Source organism: Uloborus diversus, chromosome 4, assembly GCF_026930045.1.
Source record: "Uloborus diversus isolate 005 chromosome 4, Udiv.v.3.1, whole genome shotgun sequence".
Taxonomy (NCBI): Eukaryota; Metazoa; Arthropoda; class Arachnida; order Araneae; family Uloboridae; genus Uloborus; species Uloborus diversus.
In genome coordinates this window covers 2954355-2971619 of record NC_072734.1, presented here as the reverse complement: position 1 = coordinate 2971619, position 17265 = coordinate 2954355, and the positions used below count along the sequence as shown (strand labels likewise).

Below are 17265 nucleotides of genomic sequence, written 5' to 3'. Positions count from 1 at the left end.
GAAAGTAATGTACCTAAATGTGTGCATCCTTATAAATATAAAATGTTGTAATTCGTATCGAAAAAAAAAATAATTTAACGATAAAAATGCTTTTTCGAAATTGTAGAATTAGTGCTCGACTGGTTTCTGAAATAAACGGTTCAATTGAGGTTAGCTTGCGACGTTTGAGAGTTAGTGAATGGTAACAGGAGACACACATCAGTCATTATGTAATTGGGATGAACAACAAACCCTCACTAATCCGGGCAGCCATTCCGATGAACATATAGGGTGTCCCGAAATAGAATTACTGTTTTCAGAAATTTATAACAGTAAAACGGTTAACGATTAAAAGTAATTGCTGCAGCAAATTCACGTGGTGAGCCGTATGTTTCGTCCCTCACAGTTCCAAAATTTAGTTCAAGAATTTTCCAATATACGGCGCTGCAGATCGTAAATCAAAGAAATATAGAAAATTACATCATGGTTTTTGAAAAATGTTTTCAATAAACAAAATTACACAACAATATTTTCAAAATGCAATCACGTGTTACATTCGGAGAAAAAAATCGGCGAATTTTAATCCCTTTTTTTGACTCAAAAACTTACTATCTGTAGCGACATCTATTGAAAAAAAATTGAACTAAAACTTGGAACTCTGGGGAAAAAAATTTATGGCCCACCACATGAATTTTCTACAAGAATTTGTTTTTTATCATTAACAGTTTTTCTGATATAAATTTTTGAAATCAGTCAGTCTATTTCAGGACACCCTGTCGAAGGCGAGTTAGTATAATAATAAATTTTAATGGGCCGTATTTTGTATATTTCTTCTCTTATTGGAGTTTCATATTTTTTATTTCTCTAAATTCTAAATGCAATTTTTACTGTGTACAGTAGTTTGATCTTACGTACCTTGACTCAATTTATAGGTTAATTTGTTTCATTCGTACTTTTATTGATTCAGACGAACTGGATCCTCTATTAGTTCGAATTAATGAGACTCTACTGTATGATACTTATAATACACCGCCAGCTCAGTTATTCCATCCGAGGACTGCAGTTTCGTGCTTTTTTAGCACTCATCAGCCCGAAATAGGAATCACATGAGCTGGAGGCGAAAAATCTCTTAAGGGAGCCAAGAGAGCCAAACAAACTGGTAGCTAAGGCAAAATTGGCAAATCAGATGAGTGACCGCAGCAATGGTGCGGTTCAACTCAAAGATTGATGGCAAAGCTAAGGTATTTTGTAGTAAGTTACCTAGTAAGTTTTGATGGAATAACTGAGCTGGCTGTGTATTTTAAGTATTTCTGCCTTAGCCCTGGCTTTAGGTTGGTAACTTACTACAGTCTACTGTATGATATTCATTTGAAATCTCTTCAGGTCACTAATCGTTACTATGTTTTCCTCTTTCAGAGCCGCACAGACATGGACATGAAGGCCGAGGGGTCTCGAGGTAACCCATCTCTGCCCGTGGACGGCGGCCCACTGCCCCGTCCACCAACGGAGAGCGCCAACTGCGCAGCGTGCCAAAAGCCAATCCGGGAGCGTTACCTGCTGAAGGCGCTGGACCAATTTTGGCACGAGGATTGCCTCAAGTGCGCTTGCTGCGATTGTAGGCTTGGAGAAGTTGGATCCACCCTCTTCACCAAGGCCAACCTCATCCTCTGCAAGAGGGACTACCTCAGGTAACTGTCTCGCATATTCTGGTTCAGCAATGGGTATGTTCGAATAGAGCAGCCGGTTTTCCCAGGCTCACCAGCAGGCAGTACCTTGCCAAGAACGTTTTAATACGATTACTGGTAGCCGATCATCTATGATTTATCCTAGGAACATTCATCGCACTAACCACTGACATCATCAAACGCCATGGAGCAAACCGCCTGGTTGTTCTATTCGAACATACTCACTACCTTAATTTTATTGGATTTCAGTTTCTTTTCCGTTTAAGAAAGATACTATCTTGATCGCGTTCGAATAAGTCAAATGCTTAAAACGGATTCACCAGTTCCTAACCGAGCTAATAGCCTAATAGACCCACCGGTAAACCGGCTACGCCAGAATTAAAATTTCGTTGAAAGTTTAGGTTGCAATCAAATTCGACTTCCGGTAAACCCATAATTTAAGTAGTTAGTAACCATCCACAAGAAAGTGTTAATGTAGAACTACATGCAATATGCCGACAGCACGGTTACAACACAGAGATACTGTAGTTTCGTTCTTGTCATAGATTCACCAGTTCAATCAGATGACATCTACTTCCAGCTTGGTTATTGACTATTCCAGACTGGTGAGTTTATAACCAGATGGAACTACAAATTCTGGATGTCATAAACGGGCTGTCAGTATACTGCATATGACCAGGTTTGACAGTTGCTATCAAATTACTTTCACCGGTTATCCAACGCTACTAGAAGTAGCGTTGTTCTTCAAAAGGCAATAGACCATCAGTGGCAAGAGTAACAGTATTTAGAGGTCGGTCGATAAGAACACTCGTAAATATCAACAAACCTGCCATTAAAAGCACTTTTATCGATATGTGTATCTACCAAAATTTAAAAACCGAGCTGATGTGTGTGCATCACATGACTTTCTTTTAAACCAATTTAATGTCATTTCCCCATCACTGCAATTTTAATGTGATTCAATAGTTAACTCTCTGAATATCACCAACAGTGGCCAAATTGAAACCAGATTAAAAAAAAAAAATCTCCAAGTTGGCGACGAAACTTGGCGACCAAAAGACTGCCGATATATCGCCAACTGTCCGCCAAATTATAACAACACTTGAGTTTGCATCGAAATTAACAGTGATTTCCTACCAAAAAGGGGCAAAAGACCCCCTTTAGAAACACCCGAATGCAACCAGATGGGGAGGTGCACGACTAGACCCAACTTGGTGTCTACGTACCAAATTTCAACTTTCTAGGACATACCGTTCTTGAGTTATGCGACATATATCTACGCACATACGCTCATACATACGTACATACAGACGTCACGAGAAAACTCGTTGTAATTAACTCTGGAAACGTTAAAATGGATATTTCGGGCGTCTATACGTTCTTAGGTACATATGTACGTGCGGTCGTGTCGAAAAAAAAACTCAACGTTCATTTGGGGGTGAGTAAAATGGAAATTAAGGTCGATTTTTGAGTGAAATTTTTTTCGCGAATACAATACTTCCTTTTTTTGTAAAAGGAAGTAAAAAGGAATGGATGAGCTTACATGGTTTTGCTTCAGGTTTTTTGGAAAGTTCAAATGAAAGAAGTCCAGAAGTCAAGTAAATTAACACATCTAACCAGAGGACAAACACGTGATTTTTCTAGTCGTTTCCTTCTTGGAGTTTCATAGAATTAAATTTTACTGTTGCCAATTCACATAAAAAAATCTTATGAAATATCATCCTTAAAAATATTACGAAATATTCGTTAACTGACTGAAAAATAAAAATATGACTTTTAGAATAATAAATTTATTTGTGATGTGTATTTAGAAATTCAGATGAAAGGGGGAATATGTATGGAAAAGCGATTTTCGAAGGCGTCTTAATCTTTACGGTTCAGGTCTCCCCGTGGAATGGATATTTTGTGCCTCCATCATAATGCAATTAGCATTTTCTCCGAAAGAGATCAAATGCATAACTTGGATTGATTTAGGATCGGTCGGGACAAAGGCAATGAAGAATAAAACTGCAAAACGCTGTCTCCCCGAGCGAGGAGGAAGTGGTGCCGAAAGAAGGGGTGGAAGCGAATTAACTAATTAATTAGGGAATCAGCAGAGGATCTTGTTTAAAACGGGAGAGTCATTAAAATCCTTAAGGGCAGAAAATTGGGAATGAATTAAGGCGTGACACTCGGGCGAAGGAAAAGTTTTGGGTAAATTTATATTAAAGCTTCTTTGCTTGTGGTGAGAGTTGTCAGGATTCGTATGCGCGACCGCGCGAGTTGTAGTATTGCTGCAGAGATGTCGAAAAGTACTGGGGATGATGAATGGGAAAGTGATTAGAGCTAATTAACCCAATGATTATTGATCCAGCAAAAGCATGTTTTTGAAAATAATCAGTTTTGTGCGTGCCGCTAATTTGAGTTTCTTAAAGAATTTAAATGAGCTGAAATTTCCTGTAAGCTATTTTGCAGTTGAATATGTGAATGAAATAATCCAGCCGTTTCAATTTTTATCGAGATCTATCGGAGGTGCAATTACATTAATGTTAAATAAATTAAAACATTATTGCCAAACGGAATATCATTTGTGACAGGATCATACTTTGAGTTTTACAATGGAACGGTTGTGCTTGCATGTCCTAATTTCCATCCACAAAGTTAAATTAGTGAGATCAGTTGATTTTTAAACTTAGTTTTTAATGCAACTTGTCAGCGTTTTATGAGCGTGAAACTTTCAATGGCATTTTTAGAAAGATTAGGGGATCACAGTACCTTTCAAATATATATATATTTTTAATTTAAGTAAATTTTGTATTTCTTTGAAACTATAACATGCATACTTATTTCTTAATCAATAATTTATTTATAAAATTAAAAAAAAATTGCTTACATTTTTTAAAAATTTAAAAAATCTAGAAAGTTTTCAATTTTTTCAAATCCTTAAGGCTTTTTTATTTTTACATTAATTAAAAAAAAGTTTTTTGCTAAAGGATCACTATAATCATCTCTAAAAATCTGTGCATTCATTTGCTTATGAGTTTATTAGAAAATTTTCTGTGATTAATTATGTAAAAAATCAGTTTTTGGTTTTTAAAGTTTTAACATGCTCTAAACATTTGTGTAATTTATAAAATGCTTATCCAAAGCACAGTTTTGTCAAATATGTTATCCTAATTGCAAAAAGTATTACTTTAAAGCTGTATCTTTAACAGAAAAAAATCCTTAGGGATTCTAATGACATGAAAACACAAAAAAAAAACATCATCGAGAAAAAGCAACTTAAAGTTTTTCTTTTGCATATGAGCACATAGCGAGCATGGCCTAAAACCACTCATAACTTTTTAAATATTTGAACTAAAGCAATGAAACCTTTCCCCTGTGTTCAGAATAGTTTTTAGCTTTGATATAAGCAGTAATTTTTTTTTTTGATATTTTCATCATTTTTGAGGTACAGTAACCCCTTAATGACAATTTAAATCGCTTATTGGAGGGTAAAACATAAAACGTCTTTTACAAATTCTAAAATGCTACCAATTTTATTCGTTCCCTAACTGCTAGTTTGTTGCGATTATGTTCTTAATATTTTGTGCTTCTCATTATAATAAATGCTATATCGTGCTTTATGAATCAACTGCACTAGAAAATAGTGATGTGCTGCACTGGAAAAATGGTGTGAGTTTCATGCCTCTAAAGGATCAATTTTACCGTTACCTATTATTTTTAAAATAGTTCAGTGCAAGATACACAAAATTTAGTATGCTAACTTGCTTATGGTGCACCAAAATATTGAAACGGTATTACAACATCCTTTGGAGGAAGCTTGCTAATTTACACTATCTTTTTGGTGAAAAATACAGCAAAAAATGTGTACAGTGAACTCTGAATTCGCAAGAGAATGTTAACAGCCTACTTCTTTCAAGTTATTATGAAAATTAGACACTTTTGCAAAAAAAAAAAAAAATGTTAACAACCTAATTGGTACCTACTTCTTTCAAATTATTATGAAAATTAGACACTTTTGCAAAAAAAAAAAAAAAATGTTAACAGCCTAATTGGTACCTACTTCTTTCAAGTTATTATGAAAATTAGACACTTTTCAAAAAAAAAAAATCTAGTTATTTAATTTTTTGAAAAAAGTCGAACGTTAGAAGGAAAGTTTGAAGAGCAGTATTTTAAACTCAAAATGCTTAAAAAACTGAAGAAAATTTGGATAATGATTTGTAAAGCCTCGAAAGGATTGTAATATTTTGAAAAGATTCTTGGGGTACTATGGCAACGAACATGTAGAGAAGATATTCGATGGATTATCCTTTACGAATTTTTTTATTCAGATTTAAATTATCTCGCTAAAATCACCGATTCAATACTACTTCGGTGTCCTTTATGCAAAACCTGTGCATTATAATGAACAGTAGCTATTACATCTCAAGCTTCAAACCCAGAATAAGCGACGCTAGCATTATTCGTATTTCTAAAATCTACACTAGACGTTAAATCCCGGTTATCACAAATTTGCCATTTCAACTGCGCTTGCGGGCGGACTTAACGTTTTGAGCTTTCTGTTTTAAGATTTCGTGTTGCTTGTTTATATTTAGGCTGAGCGAGAGTACCACCAAATTAATGAATGCGATTCGAATATTTTCACAGCGATCTCGTGATATATTATATGAAACTATACGGATACGAATAACTGATAATCTTAAGAGAAAAATGACACTTCAATGTTTATTAGTTTGGAAATATTAATTTAACATAGATGTAAAACATGTTGTGTACTTCAAAAATGATTGGAATATGAGTACAGAAATCCGTCTTTTGTGGATATTTTATGTTAGGCGTAAACAACTTAGTATTATATATTTTTACTTAGATTGAGGTTTCGGCTTTGTATTAGAAGTGATACTGCAATTTTAGTACGCTCTTCTGAGGTTAAAAATTTGGTCCTGAAAAGGGACAGATAAATCAGACACCGAATCCATTAATAAATAAGAAGCAAAATTCAATCTTTATCGAGGCGTAAAAACTAAATCAGAGAAATTTTTGTGATTTCCAATTTTTATCTGTTGCCATCTCATATTTATTACCGAACTTAAAATGTTTGTAATTAACTTTAGCAAGATTCAGCTAAGTCCGCGCGCAAGCGCAGTTGAAATGGCAAATTTGTGATAACCGGGATTTAACGTCGAGTAATACTTTTCGGTGTCGTTTATGCAAAATCTGTGCATTATAATGAAAAGCAGCTATTAGATCTCAAGTTTCAAATCCAGAATATAAGATAAAACAACGTCAGCATTATTCGTATTTCGAAAATCTACGCTTCATGTCACTGGTCTATTGAGAGACAACAATGGCGATCAAAGCGGGGTGATTAATGCACACCTGGTCGATATATATCTCCGAGTTTTGTGGATTTAGAGAGGTCTCGGCTAGATATTGGCAGCTGAGATGTAACGATTTTTGTGTCGATAATTAGACCATTAAAGCTGCGTGGATAATGAAAAATTAAAGCATGAAAAATGCTTTTGAAGCATCACCCCAAATATGAGCCCTGCGAAAGTTCATGAAGATTTTTGAAATAAATTTCAGTTATGTGAGGTCTAAAATATTTTGCATGTATTTATTGCTTATGTATTTTGTGCAGCACGCTATGCCTTGCGAACAATGGATAATGTTCAGTAAATTACCGCCCAATAGCCAGGGCTAAAGCAGAAATACATGAAATACACCGCCAGCTCAGTCATTTCCAGTCGAGGACTGCAGTTTCGTGCTTATTAGCACTCATCAGCCCGGCATAAGAAAGTGACTGAGCTGGAGGTGGAAAACCTCTTAAGGAAGCCAAGAGTGCCAAACAAACTGGTAGCTAATATAGAATTAGCATAGACCAGACGAGTGACCGAATAAGACCGAGTGCTAATAAGCACGAAACTGCAGTCCTTGGCTGGAAATGACTGAACTGGCGGTGTATTTCATGTATTTCTGCTTTAGCCCTTGCTATTGGGCGGTAATTTACTGAATATACCATGCCTTGCCTTCAATCCTCGAGTTGAACCGAACCATTGCTTCGGTCACTCGTCTGGTCTGCGCTAATTCTATATTAGCTACCAGTTTGTTTGGCACTTCTGGCTTCCTTAAAAGAGGTTTTCCATCTCCAGCTCAGTCACTTTCCTATGCCGGGCTGATGAGCGCTAATAAGCATGAAGCTGCAGTCCTCGGCTGGAAATGACTGAGCTGGCGATGTATTTCATGTAAAGGGATAATGTGTTTGTCTTCTGTACGTGTACTAGTTAAAGCAAAAATACATCCTTAAACAACTCTAAATTTCAAAAAATTATATTTGCGCGATTTAGCTTTAAGAATGAGAAAACTTATGTAAACCACAGTTATAGTTATTTCATTTTACTATTTTTTTTCTGGAAGATACAAAAAATAATATCACAAACTTTTTCTCTCCTGCAAAGCAATAACTGAGAAAACAGAACATTCTTGCTCATTACGACAGTAGAAGAAATCGTGTTGGTGCGTTTTTAGAGGGGGGAAAAAAGCAATCTCTTTTTACTGAGCTGTATTTACACTGTGAAGGAAAACCCTTTTACAGAACCGTTAATTTTTATATTCAGACTTTATGTACAAGGGACTTGAAAACGAATTGAAAAAATCTCTCCATAAAAGGACGAAATTCTTTATTATTTCCAAGTTTGAAATACGCTGCGCTTTCTAGAATGCCCTAGGATGCTTAGCAACATGCACAAAATAAAAGTAAAAAAGCTGATGTGTGCATAACATGACTTCCTTTTACTCCAGTTTAAAGCCTCGGAGTGAGCAAAGAAACATTTTAAATATTTTCACACCAAGTTTGTTGCAAACCGAAGCAAAGAAAACGTTTTATACAAATAAATTTTCGCTATATTGGCAGTTTTAATATGATTCAACTGTTAACTCTCTAAATATGGGCAAATTGAAATCAGATTCAAAAAAAAAAAAAGAAAGAAAAAAGAAAAAAAAAATACAGCCAAATTTGTCGCCAAGTTGGCGACAAATCTTGGAGGACAAAAACTTGGCGAAATATTGCCAAGTGTTTGCCCAATTATAGCACCGCTTGAATTTACATTGAAATTGACGATGATTTTACCCCAAAAAGGTGTAAAAGACCCCTTTTGGAACATTCGAATGCAAGAAAAAGAGAAGGTGCACAACTAGACCCTACTTGGAGTCTATGTGCCAAATTTCAACTTTCTAGGACATACCGTTCTTGAGTTATGCGAGATACATACACACATACGCACATACATACGGACGTCACGAGAAAACTCGTAGTAATTAACTCGAGGATCGTCAAAATGGATTCTTGAGGTGTCTTTACGTTCATAGGCATGTATCCACGTGTGGTCGGGTTGAAAAAAAAAATAAATATTCATACGGGGGCGAGCAAAATGAAAATTAAGGCCGATATTTGAGTGAAATTTTTTTCGCGAGTACAATACTTTCTTTTTTGTAAAAGGAAGTAAAAAAAGCAATCTCTTTTTCCTGCACTGTATTTGCACTGTGAAGGAAAACCCTTTTACAGAACCGTTAATTTTTATATTCAGACTTTATGTACAAGGGACTTGAAAACGAATTGAAAAAATCTCTCCATAAAAGGACGAAATTCCTTAGGATTTCCAAGTTTGAAATACGTTGCACTCTCTAGAATGCCCTAGGATGCTTAGCAACATGCACAAAATAAAAGTAAAAAACAGAGAGAAAAATAAACAAAGAGAGAGAAAGAAACAGAGATGGAGAGAAATAAACTAAGAGAAAGAAAGAGAGAGAGCGATTGCGTATCGAGATTGCGCTTTGCTAAACATGCGTTTGACTGCGGAAGATTGCGACAGTCTCTGATGTCAGTTTAGGTGATTTTCCCCACTGTTATCGATAGGTTTAAAATATTACCATTTCTTCTTGCGAAGTTTCAAATGATTTCAACCTTTGTAAGTACTTTTAAATGCTGCTAGAAATTGTTTTCCAACATTATTAAAATGTCCTCATGTATTCCAGTTTGGAGTCTGTTCGTCTTTGTAATGTCGGTGTAATAATTCTATTACAGAGCCTACGAGTGATCTTAATTTTGATATATTTTTAAAAAGGAAATAAAGAATTTTATTTTTAAAGTGATAACCCTCAAAAATATCAGCAAAAACGTTTGCTTTTGAATGAAGCTACTTTGATACGGAGTTATTCTGTTTTCACAAAACGTTTAGTATTTAAACTTTTAAGACATATTCTTGTATCTAAGAAGATTATCTGCAGAGCTTTTATTTTAAACTAGTAGTACTCGCACAGCTTTGCCCGTAATAGAAAAAATTAAAAGGTCTTTTGGTTCGCCTGTTTATTTACAAATAATGTGTAGTGAATTTTCTCGCCAATCGGCTTGTACCCCTGTTACGGTTCCACGTTATGATAATTTCGTATCTCGCCAATTGGCTTGTGTCCATGTTACAGTTCCACGTTATGATAATTTCGTAATTTACTCGTCCTTCTTATGATATTTTTGTTCTTAAAATTGGAATAGAAAAAGAACCACATCGAATTTTCGAAAAATCACTTCGAGGCGCACACCCCCATGCTACAAACTAACTTTGTGCCAAATTTCATGAAAATCCGCAGAAACGGTCTAGGCGCCATGCGCGTCACAGAGATCCGGACATCCAGTCATCCTACAGACATCCTCCGGACAGAGAGACTTTAAGCTTTATTATTAGTAAAGATTAAAACTACTGTAAAATATTACTGCGATAATTATTACAACGTATTTGCTATCAGATGTGAAAAAATGAGTTTTTTGACCAAATATGGAAATTGTTTTAAGGTAAAGTATTCTGTCCATCACAGGGAAAAAAATGAATTGAGTGAAACTAAAAAAACTCAACCTCAAAATAAAATCGTATAGAGTGCCATAAAACTTTTTAATTAGATTTTGCGTGATATCTCAAATAATATTTCGTGATGCAGAAGAAAATATATTCATGATTTACGTAAATCCAAAAGTTATGTTTCTGGACATAAATTACAAGAGGAACAGCACCTTTTAAACACACATCTACCAAAATACTGCCGAGCGATAAAACCGAGAAAGTTTCGATTTTTCCTATTTAAGATTGAGTTGAACTGTTTTGGACCTAAATATAAACGCCGTAAAGTACCATAAACACTTCCTGTTAAAATATATGAAGTTCCAGATAATTAAAATTCGTTCACTAGAGAAAGAACAGAAGCAAAATTAATAGCATTGTGTACAAAGAACGGCATACGCTTAAGCATTCAAAAATGGTCTTTCAATTTTAGCGTAAGTTAACTTTGACCGTGTAGTTACAGAGGGAGCCATAAAGTTTTATCTTCGTTTTATGGGGTCGCAACATCACAATTAAAAGGGTTTCGATAGATATCCGAGGCAATTGCTTTTCAGCGTTAAAACACCATTTTCCGCAGAAAACTTCTAATCTGCGCCACCATTGACTCGCGTCACAAAAGAATCGTAATTCCATAAACAGCACAAAAACAATCGTCTGCGCGCTGGAGCATGGAAAAGAGTGGAGGAGTGAAAACGCCCGCGGGGAAGAGAAAACCGCAACAGCGGTTTCCTAACACCGATAACGATGCCGCCGAAATTAAAAACGATATTTAAAAGCATTCCGGCCAGCAGAACGATTCATTGTTCCGCAGACGATACCGTAGAAGAAAATTTAAAAGCGTGGCGGAGCCATTTTCGAGAACTTAATGCCACATCGTTAAGAATACCGAAGACTGCCACCGAGGGCGCTGTTTGCTGGAGCAAAATAAAAATTTCGAGCAAGCGTGCACAAATGACATTGTATTTCCGCCTTCCCCAACTCTTTTATACCCCGGAGGTGATTAAACCGACCCGAACCCCCATCAGCCAATTATTCTAATTGTGTCTTTAAAAAGAGGAAAGGATTCCGACTGCCGCGCTAACTGCTGTCTTTTCCTTCGAAAACTTTTCTGTCGTTTATTTTAGAGACCCGTTGTCTTTCAGAACCGCAAATTGTGATCAAACCGCCATAACGCCGCGAGGCCCGCAAGTTTTAGTTTGCAGATCCTTCACAATAGGGGAAGTAGCGAAGTAGTAAATAAATGTGGAATGGCTCTTCGTCGTCACATCGCACCTTGCTTGATACAGGTGGAAGATAAGACAACCCTAGGCCTGGGGAGGTGTGATTGGACCAAGAAAGTAATGAGAATCATGGTTCGGAAAGTTTTTTTGCACGTGGTAATTTCGAACATTAACGGTGCATTTTAATCGTTATGGAGAAAGTATTCTAAAGATTGACTTTTATGGATAATGATTTGCAAAATTACATTTTGAACGAACTTGATGTAACTTGAAATGTTGCACTGAATTGAATGTAAGTTTTAGCTAAGAATAATGATTTTTAATTTTCCAGTTGCACTCTGATTCATTTACCTATGTTACCTGTTTACGAATCCTTTCACGTAAAAATGCGCAATGATTAACAAATAATTGCTCTGTGTTTCAAAATACAATGCTATTATGTGAAAGAATAATTTTATAAAATAATTACTTTGCCACAATTTCTATTTCTATTTTGTTATTAACTTCCAATTCAGATTAGAAAAATACGTTTATTTCCGGCAAATTCAGTAGCATTTATGCTAAATAACATTTTACAAGGAGTATTTTTGCTTCCAGAAAATTCCCATCAATATTTATTTAAATTACTATGTAACTCATACTACTGAAAGTAATTATGTACTGTAACATGGAAACCGTATTTTGTGTTTTGACAATATACCCCAACTATTACTCCTTCTTCATTCATGTATCGAAAATAAAAACTGACTTCCATATTTCTAACCCCCCCCCTCCTCCTCCCCCACATCCTTCACCCTACAGAAAATCTGAAGAGTTTTAGGGCTAAGCAATACATACAGTGAAAACTGTGTAAGCTGACGTGCTACTTCAGTGCTCAACTTAAACATATGGTCAACTTACAGAGGGTTATTTATATGACATAGGACTAATTCTGTACCCTAAAAAAGCAGTCAACTTGGGCAGGTGGTCAACTTCACAGGTTTTACTGTATCTTGATTTCTGACGGAGTGTAACATTTCTTTGGAACACTAAAAGCATAATGATCACTAAACTGAAAACTGATAAAATATATCATATTTCGTTTGCTCTATTGAAGTTATGAAATGTGAAAGGTTTAAATGAGCAATTTCGAAGAACTTGAGGATTGAATTTAAGGGAAAACACCTTTGAAATGTAATCTTACTCTACAAGTTCTTTTCGTGAATGTAGAGTTTATCGGATATCTTGAAAAAGCTTTAAGCCAGTGGTTCTCAACCCCTATTCCAGAAGTTGACTGACTTTTATCGCCTCCTCTTCATTTCTCCAAAGAAAAAAAAAACATAATTTGGCGCTGGTGAACATAGATATAATTTATAAAAGCCTAAATTTAATTTGCAGTAAAATATATATAAAGCAGTTTTCTCCAACTACTTTTAAGCTAAAAATAAATAAATAAAAGGACCTCTTCAACGTTTTTTTTTCCTTCTTTCACAAAACGAACTAATAGATGTTTGAAAGGAAATACCTAACTAATACCACTGCTGTATTTTTCAAAAACAAGTGCATTTTTTATGCTTTTTTTTTAAACTGGAATCTAAGGAAATTAAAAACACTGACACTTGATATAAAAAAATAAAAATTCAAACTTGGTGATTAATGATGAAATACTTCGTTAAGGTTCAACTGATATCTGAGGAGGAAGCTCTTGCACTTTATTTTATTTTATTTTTATTTTATTTTATTATTCTTTTAAACTTGTGATTTCTTGTCGGATAATCTTTTTCGTTACGTTTCCAATGTCATATTCGCTGGTTTTTTATTATAATTATTTTATCTTTTAAATGCTCATCGCTCCCTATACCCCTTCAAGACTTTACCCCCCCCCCCCCAGAATAACGAAATTGCCCCCGCAGGTTAGGAATTCAAGCTTTAAAGCATAGTAAAGTAGAATTTTTCCAAAAGTTTGACATAATTTAAGACATTATAAAAGTCGCCCTTCATAAAATCAATAACAGAGACAGAACTTGTTCTCACAACTTAAAAAAAAAAAAAGAAGAATGAACAATATTTGAGTTCAGTACAATATTTGAGAAAAACGTAAGGTAAGGAATAAGGAATGTGCGAATTGTAGAAATAAATTTTACCATTATATGAGAAATCAGATTCAGAGGTAATTCTTGAACTTTACAAAAAAGAAGAAGGAAAAAAAAAAAAACGATAGTGTTTTAACTTAATTTTCTAAACCTTTCTAAACATCTATCCATAATTTTCTCTTAATGTTTTAATTTGAAAACCGCGCTATTAACTTACATTTTTTTAAAAAAATCAATCCATAATTTTCTCTTAATGTTTTAATTTGAAAACCGCGCTATTAAATTACATTTTTTTTACAAAATCAATTTCTCTCAACGTTACATTGGTTTTGATTCTTTTTAGGTCAAATATCTTCCATTTTTTCAAATGGGGTCGGTAATGAACTAAGTAAAACTATCAAGTACACAGACTGCAAATGACTTTTCTGGTGAGATGAATTAAGCAAAGTTGCAATCAGGGCTGCAGAGTCATAGAGAAAATGACCGACTCCAGCATCGACTCTAACTCCACGAGTTTTAGAGCAGTTGACTCGGACTTCTTTACCCCAAAATCAGTCCTACTTCGACTCGGACGCCATTTCCACGAGCACTGGTATAGTTGGGGACTTTAAGGGGTTACAGTACTTCAAAAATGATGAAACGATCAAAAAAAAAAAAAAAAAATTTTTTTTATTGCTTATTTCAAAACAAAAAACTATCCTGAACACAGGGGAAAGATTTCAATGCTTTAGTTCAAATCTTTAAAAAGTTATGAGTGGTTTTAGGCCATGCTCCCTATGTGTTCTTATGCAAAAGAAAAACTTTAAATTGCTTTTTCTCGATGATGGTTTTTTTGTGTTTTCATGTCATTAGAATCCCTAAGGATTTTTTCCTATTAAAGATACAGCTTTAAAGTAATACTTTTTGCAATTGGGATAACATGTTTGACAAAACCGTGCATTGGATAAGCATTTTATAAATTACTCAAGTGTTTAGAGTATGTTAATTCTTTAAAAACCAATTTTTTTTTTTTTTTTTTTTAAACTTTGATTTTTTACATAATTCATCACAGAAAATTTTCTAATAAACTCATAAGCAACTGAATGCACAGATTTTTAGAGATGATTATAGTGATCGTTTAGCAAAAAACTTTTTTCAAATTAGTGAAAAAATAAAAAAAACCTTAAGGATTTTAAAAAATTGAAAATTTCCTCATTTTTTTGAGTTTTTAAAAAAAGTAGGCAATATTTTTAAATTTTGAAAAAAAGTTATTGATTTCGAAATAAATATGCATGTTATGGTTTCACAAAAATATAAAATTTATATAAATTAAAAGAAATTGCTTGAAAGGTACTGTGACCCCTTAAAAGCAAATGGCCGATAAACACCGACTCTTGGAATTTCAAACCTTCGATTCCCGACTCAGACTCCTCTGCCACTCGTAATCAATCGGACTCCGACTCCACAGCCCTGATCATAATATTAAGCGCACGATACTCAAGCTACATAACTTTAATTCACCTTCTTTTAAGTTGCGTAGTAGAACATTACAAGTTCATCGATTCTGACATTCGAAACTAGATGAGATAAGGCTTCAAAACATTCCAACCAAAAATATGAAATTATTTTAATTACGAAACGACTCCCAAACGATTTCAACGATTCCAAGGAGATCTGCTGTTTTAGTAATCCCCCCAACTTATTACGCACGCGTATTCCCAAGTTCCTGAAACTTAAGGCAAAAACGACATGCACGGATGATTCGTCCATAAGTCCTCCCTCCCGCGATGTTGCAATTCATTCTAAGTTATCCGTCTTCAAGGCTTTTAACGACCCTCGCTTTATTAGAGATCTTCGAATCATTCCTCTAATTAATTAGTTAATTCCCTTGACACCCTCTTCTTTAACATTCGACACTATCCCACCGTTTAATTTGCGGCAGAAGGAAAGAGTTCGCTTTATTCCCTCCTCATTTTGTAACACTCTCCGTCATAACAGGGTTGATTCATTCAGTCAGCTCGTCTTTTCTTATTTGAGGAATCTGTTTTCCTTCGTTTGATTAGAAGAATATATCGACAGAAATAAGTTGGAGTCGTGAAGTTTCGTGAAGTGTTTTCTTGAGTGTAAAAGGACGGGGATGAAATAAGGGAATAGGAAGCTCTCACTTTCATTATTGTTGAGAATATTAAATGATTATCATGTCGTGGATCGAAAACACATTTATTAGTGTTGAAGAAACTATCTGCATAAGCAATGACAAAATATGTAATACAGTCGACTCGCGCTACAACGCGATCCGACTTATGCGAAATGGCTATAACGCGATTTTTTCCCCCGGTAAAGAATTTTATTCCTAACGCGAATTCTTCACCCGTAACATGAAAATGTTCCGAAGGGAATCGCAGTTTTTTCGTGAATGGACCCTCATCCTTTTGGCATCGCTGAGGGCGGAAGTTCCCACACCATACTAGTCTCCTTGGTCTGAACATCGCTTATACAATTAACTACTCCTCATTTTCCATTTATTTATTTTATTTTTTCATTCTATATGAGAAAGTTGATGAAATATAATGACACCTAAGAGCGCTGTTTCACTTAAAGTTTGTGAAGATAGAAGGAAAAAGAGAAAGTTTCAACAACTATAGTGCATTTGGTTTTCTTACTACATAATGTACGTACCGTAGTGATTTACTTTACGTCTTCCTTTCCCATTGATCATTGATTTTGTGTGTCGTAGCAGTTTTTCATGTTAAATAAAACGTTTTTTTTTAAAAATACAATGATTAAAAATTCAATTTTTTATTTAAGAAACAGTAATTTATAGTTAAGAAATGTTTTTTTAACAGTTTGAGGTGGTGTTTACAAGTGTCTTTAATCGTATGAGTATTTTTATAAAAGTATTTACACATACCCTTTTCCACAACGCGAAATTTCAACTTACGCGAAAGGTCTTGGAACGCATTCTTCGCGTAAGTCGGGACTCGACTGTACTTAATAACCAAAGAACCAAAGCATAAAAAGCACATAGACTATTTATAGTTTTAGTCCATGATTAGTAAGTAGACCAATTAATATGCATGTAATGTAAACCAACCAATGAAAAATAAATAAATAAAATATAGACAAAAGAAAAGGATTAACTTAAGAAAATTTAGGACCTCGGAGAAAGCTTCAAGTAAGTCCTGACCGATAGCATAACGGTATTGAACCAAGTTTACTTTAACCAATTAAAGTGTGATTATAGATATTTCAATAGTTATATCTGTTAAATTTTCAGTTGTTGACAGGTGCACAAATTATACGCACACATTTGTATAGTTTCTTTACCTCGTTAATTTAGTCTTTAAGATATTTTCGTCATGAATACTGCATTTTTTAATTTCTTAATGTACAAAAGAAATGTTTTAAAACGACAAAACATTTAAAGGGTACTGAGAAAAAAACCCTTCTGTGAAAAAAA

At 34.6% G+C, this 17265-nt stretch overlaps 1 protein-coding gene across 1 annotated transcript in view; it reads left to right on the top strand.

Moving 5' to 3' along the window:
* LOC129221572 (LIM domain only protein 3-like) overlaps window positions 1–17265 on the top strand; it is a 205075-nt gene that overhangs the window by 135186 nt on the left and 52624 nt on the right. Inside the window, exon 3 of the mRNA XM_054856076.1 lies at window positions 1396–1667. Coding sequence (XP_054712051.1) covers window positions 1408–1667 — 260 coding nt within the window. The 5' untranslated portion in view covers window positions 1396–1407. The remainder of the gene's footprint in view (window positions 1–1395; window positions 1668–17265) is intronic.